Consider the following 6,000-nt stretch of genomic DNA (forward strand, 5'->3'; position numbering starts at 1 on the left):
CATGAATCAAAAAGTCTAATCAGTCGATATGGATCTTGGTTTATCCAGTTTCCGAAGTTCACTTATATCAGAATCCAAGGTTTCATTGGCCGTCCTTACTGATTGCCAATCTACCCAAACAATAGGATGGTCCTGTTGGAAGTTCTCAGACAGTTGGAAACATATCAGAATTTCAAAAGATTAAGGCAGAAGGCAGCCATATCTTTTTCATTCTTCATTGGAAATATGGAAGAATCTTGTTCAACTGTGCAAGCAACTGAGAGTGCCAGGATTGAGATGCAGTGGTATCCTTTTACCTTCTACCAATCCAGAACCAATTATGATCCTCACAATAACATCGGATCAATGAAAGAGGAAAGATTCAGACATAAAGTAGATATAGAAGATTTTTGGGCAAATGCTGTTGATGAGTATGAAATCAGGAAAAGGTTATATTCCAGGCTATCTGTAAATTTCATCAGAGAAACTCAACCTTTTCTCGTACCAGATCGGTTAGAAGATAATGGAGAGCATACTCAACCTGGTTTTGATGGGCATGCACCTCTTCCTCCTATCAAGTGGTCAGAGCCAGATCATGCAGACTTAACCACCCTAATGCGACTAGTCATGAAATATACTAGGTGGTGGGTTAATCAACAATGTCACAAGCTGAAGCAGAAGAATATAACTTTGACTTATAATCTGATGGGAGTAGCAGAAGGATATTCTTCAAATGAAGAAGCAACACAAAATGCCAGACCAAGCGAGAGTGCTAAAAGGAAGGGGAAGGCAGTTGAGAATGAGGAACCTGCTCAGAAGAAGTAGAGGATATAACCAACTCGTTCCGCCACATTAAGGAATGAGAAATACATATTAAATATTGATAAATCATTGGCTGAAATAGAAATTCCTTCTTTAGTTCATGAAGAAAATGCAGAATCGGTCCATCAGGAAGATGAACAACCATCTCCTACTGGCACAAAAATCTTGGAATCAGAGCATGACATAGATATTGAAGAGGAAGAGTTTCAAGAAGGGATGATTTCTGCTCTCCATGGTATTGCACTTGACAGAAACAAAGGATCACCAAGAGGTAGAAGGCATCGAGCAACCCACTGTTACTGAATGGTTGAAGGAGAGATTGAAGATGAACACACTGGTAGTAGAAGAACAAGAAGAGGATGACATGGCAGTTTTCTTGGCTAGATTAGAGCAAACTCCCGTGAAGAAACCAGCCAAGAGATTTTCTATCATCCAGAGAGATGAGACAGGTAAGCGCACAGTGCAGATAGCTGTGCCTAAGGTGAACAAAGCAAAGGGAGACCTTGATCCTCATGAGTATGAGATCACCACTTTTGACTTAGGCCCAAGCACAAAGACCCAAGCAAAAGATGACTTAGATAATTCCGTTGCTTCCATAAAGGCAAAATTGGATGAGGAGACATAAAAGAAGAATGAGCATAAGAGAGAAGTAGAGCGCTTGAAAGTATATTCGGTAGTTGACTACTAAACCACTTGACCAAGCCAATCCAGAGGTTTTCCCACTTTTGGACTCCCAACAAGTAGTCAAAAGTTTCGAGGAAGATGCAATATCAACTAGAGAAACTAAAGATTGGATAGAAAGTATAAAAGAAGAAGCAACCAAGTTCATAGAAGGAATTGCATCAGCATATGATCAAACTTCTTCTTTGCTTTCCAGGATTGAGAATATGGCAGACATATGGGCTAACTTCCAGGATGTCCAAGATAGAATCATTCCATCCCTTAGAGAGCTGAAAGGAATCTCATCTCAAGACTTGGTTAATTAGAAGATAATTGAAGCAGGGGCTGCTTATGATTTCAACAGTTGGCACTGGACATTGGTTGCACAGAATGAGGTCTTGGAAAAGGCGAAAGATGATTCTGATAGAATAGAAGGACAAATAAAGGCGATTCAAGACAAGATCTTCCTTGTAGTTACATAAATGATTGGGAAAGATACCCTTTGGGAGAGTGATATGCAGTTGGAGAATTTAAAGATCAGAGTTCGAGACATCTTCTTTGCCATCACAGGACCAGTCTTGAAGAATAACCTGGCTAAGGCGTCAAGCCTCATGTCCATTAAAGATGCCTTTCACAAACAGGAATTGGATTGGGTGATCACCTTTGCTTTGTGCGCCGATGACTTGGAAGGATTAGAATTCAGGGTCAACATATTGCTACATGTCTCCATGGATGAGGTTGACCAGATTGCGGCCAGATTTATCGAATATCAGAAGAAGGGGGTGCAATCCTAAAATATAGCATCTCGTGCCACTTGTCTCATGTGCAGTTAATCATAGATTTTATTATGGGAAACCCTAATTAGGGTTGTGTTGTTTAAATCTTGGCCATCGATCTTAGATTGATCTCGGCCGTTTACTGTGCTTTCAAAAACTCTATATATAAACTCTCATTCTCTCATTTCATTGTGTTGTGGAGAAATTTATGAAATTGTTGCACAAAGCTATTTGAGTAATAAAATATTCTCTTTGAGTATTGTTTTGAAATCTTTTTATTGCTAAATGGTTGCATATTCCCCTTCAACAATTAGATTAGATTTGCTTAAGTAATTTGTTTTTAAGTTGTTAGATGAATGATAGATCTGATAAGTATTGATTGGTGAAATCTTGCTCATACTTTTGTTGGATGGATGATTTCCTTTCAATGTGTAAAGTTAGCCCGAGCTTTTAATATGGATGTTTAACTTTTACTTGGAATGATATTGTTCAATTGTTGGTATTCTTCCTAAGTGTGAAAATCTTAAGGATAACCTTAGAAGATTGCACCCGCTTTGCGTAGTTGTCCGGGTGTGGCGAAACAAAGCGTAGTTACCAATTTCACCTAATATTTACCGTCTCTTGAATTCATAGGAATAGCTTAGAAGTAGCATAGAATCCCTAAACCCTCATCCTCTTTATCTTTTTTTTAGTCCTAAACCAGAAAATCCAAAAACATAGAGCATAAATTGTCAAATCTGCCTAAGTTCAACTCGTGAATGATACCAGTCGATAAGTGTAAGTCCCCCTTGAGATTTTCAGCATATACTACCCGAGAAGCTATTCCACTAAAGTCGCTTGTTCGCACATATAGACCTGGAGTTGCCTTGTGGTCTTTTTTGCAATCTTGGCACAAGTAGTGTTTTGTTGAGGAGAGGATAGAGTATCCTTGTGGTATTTTATTCTAAGTGTTTGGTAGATGATAAAACGTCCACCAACGGATGGCTATATCGATTCTCTGGGACTGTCAAATATACTTAGTACATGTTTGGCAGCCTCTGAATTCCTTGTATTTGTCCTAAAATGCCTAACTAGTGTAATGCTTTCTGGCCACCTTGAGGAAAGATACTTTTTAGATCTGTGTAACAATCTCTGGTATCCTAATTGGATACTGATATTTTGCATGTGATATGCTTGAAGCATATTATACTTTTTTTGTTTTCAGTGGTATTCTATATTTCTCACTGCGACACAAAAAATAATATTCTCTATTTCTGCAGATTCTTGAAGAAGAAATTGGTGGTGTGAAGGGACACTTTGGACCTATAAATGCATTGGCCTTCAATCCCGATGGAAGAAGGTTTCTACTCTAGTCCCTTATCTTCTTTTCTCTAATAATTTTTAGAATGGGATACATTGTTAGATGAAAGTTTCATTGATTTGATATAGATAACTAGTACTGGATCTGCCCTTTATGAAGTTCAATTCATATTGAAAGTATCTTTCCTTGTTTTTACAAGTTCTTGGATGCATGTTCGTGTCCTTTGTCATCTATCTTCTACCCTGTGTTTTATTAAATCCAATTACCTCTACTCCTTTTTCTTGTTTATAATTTTAATCTAATAGATAATACTTTTAGCAGAACTTGGTTCACTGTTTGCTGCTACAACTATTCTGTTATTTTACAAGATAACATGATATTTCCTGCAGAACTTGCTTCATTATTTGCTACTTTAAGAACTATTCTGTTATTTTACTTTATACGTAGCTTTCTTTCTAAAATCTATTTTTCAAATCTGTTTTTACAGTAACTGATTATAAGTCTATAATTTGATAAAAAATTGCAGTTTTGCGAGTGGTGGAGAGGATGGTTATGTAAGATTGCATCATTTTGATCCTGATTACTTCCATATCAAGATGTAATTTGGTTTTAAAAGAAAGGTTTTTTTCATATTGAGAGCTAGCCAGAGTGCAAAGCTAAAAGGTCTTTTTCTTATTAAGAGCTAATCAGAGTGCAAGCTAAGCAAATATAATTTGTAGCCCGGAGTTAGGTGTTGTACTAAATCAGCTTTTTGAGTGAGGTTAGGTGTTCTACTAAATCAGCTTTTGCAATGAAAACAGTTAGGTTATTCAAAGCACCATTGTATGTACACTTCAACTGTACCCGAGCCCTCTCCAATAACATCAAAATGCAATCTAGTGTGACAAGTCAGGCGAAATTATTCTTATGCTAAATGTTCCAGTTGAAGTGTTTTATCTTTATTTATAAAGAAGGATAATTTATTTTATGTCTCTTTCATTCCACTGCTTGAAATTAAAATTTATGGTGCAACATTTTTTAATATTTCATAGCCACCCCACACGAGGTTGATAGGGTGTGCCAACTTTAAAAGCTTCAGAAGATATAACATTACACATGGAGGGCATTTCAATCCACGGCTGTTTCCATGTGGAAGATGCCTGAAAGTAAACTAAATGCAATCTTATATACAATGGGAATATATTTTCTACAACTGGCTATGGGGACCATGTATATTGCATTAAGAATTTCTTTTATCTACAGATTTAGACAAACTTTCATCTTGCTTGCAAATATTTTACTAAAACCTTTTTCAAGGGCACCATAGAGTGATATCGTCATTTATACGATGTTAACACATCCTTAGAGATTCTAAATCATAATTTCAATCTAACAAACATTCAAAATGTCATTTATATTTTTTTTCCACAACTATCGATGATGAATCAAATCCTTATATTCATTAATAAATGTAAACTTGCTAGTCCTGAATACTAACAGAGTTTGAATGGAGATAATGATAACCCATACTTCAACTTCAGAAATTTCTTTAGTCCTACATTGAAATATGAAACCCTGTTCTTTACCTAGAATGTAGATGAAGACATGGAAGACGTGAAAGGAAAAATGGTTCTCGTCATGGTATTTTGTATATACACCTTTAGAACCAACGATAAACCCTATAACTGACATCATGCCAACAACAATTTTTCAAGCCCTTGTAAACTAAAACTCAAGAATTAATCATATCTGTAACAACCACTAATCTATAAAAAGAAAACAGCGGTCTGTCTTATTAATTTGAATTTGTGTTTGCAACAAACTTGTATGTAACAACCACTAATCTATAAAAATAGAACAACGAACTACCTTATTAATTGGAATATGAGTTTGCAACAAACTTACAACTTTGGCTGATAAGGAACTTAACTAACTATCTAACTATTTTTCATCAAACATGAAAATAACTAATTCAAGTGAAAAAAGTAGTTTAACCATAATAGAGCACTCTAAAAGAACATGCTTCGTTAGCTATTAATAAGAAAGTAGTTTTCTTTTTGGAAGGAAAGATAAAAGTCCAGGGAATACAATCATTAAAAGCTTCATTTTGAAAACTTTGTAACAAGCCTTGACATAGTCTAAAAGAGGGGGAGCATAATCAAGGGTTTTTCCACCCAACCATGGATTTGGTAGTTTCCTGCACCCATTCCAATTGGAAAAGGCTCTACCCTTCACGAGGTAACAAACTAAGGATTAGACGTAGTTTTCATCTTGCCATTTGAACCTAGTGTTTAGAACTTACATGAACCGAGTCGGTCAAACACTATAAGTAATCACCAATTTGTATGACCATCTGACTAGGTGTATCTGGTTCTTGTGAACTAACGGTCAAATGCTTTAAGCATCACCACCTTGGTCAAGGTTTTGTTTAATGTGCACACGAGTGCTGCCAAAGTTCACCACCCTTGTTCACATTGGAGTTCA

The 6,000-nt window shown here is 36.3% G+C and overlaps 1 protein-coding gene across 2 annotated transcripts in view; it reads left to right on the forward strand.

Annotated features, from left to right (window-relative positions):
- Positions 1–4,504, forward strand: part of LOC131072574 (eukaryotic translation initiation factor 3 subunit I) — a 36,752-nt gene extending 32,248 nt beyond the window's left edge. For both annotated transcript variants that reach the window (XM_058008761.2, XM_058008760.2), the window contains exons 8-9: positions 3,497–3,576; positions 4,064–4,504. In XM_058008761.2, coding sequence (XP_057864744.2) covers positions 3,497–3,576; positions 4,064–4,139 — 156 coding nt within the window. In that variant the 3' untranslated portion in view covers positions 4,140–4,504. The remainder of the gene's footprint in view (positions 1–3,496; positions 3,577–4,063) is intronic.
- Positions 4,505–6,000: the final 1,496 nt, after the last annotated feature.

This window comes from Cryptomeria japonica, chromosome 10, assembly GCF_030272615.1.
Source record: "Cryptomeria japonica chromosome 10, Sugi_1.0, whole genome shotgun sequence".
Classification (NCBI taxonomy): domain Eukaryota; kingdom Viridiplantae; phylum Streptophyta; class Pinopsida; order Cupressales; family Cupressaceae; genus Cryptomeria; species Cryptomeria japonica.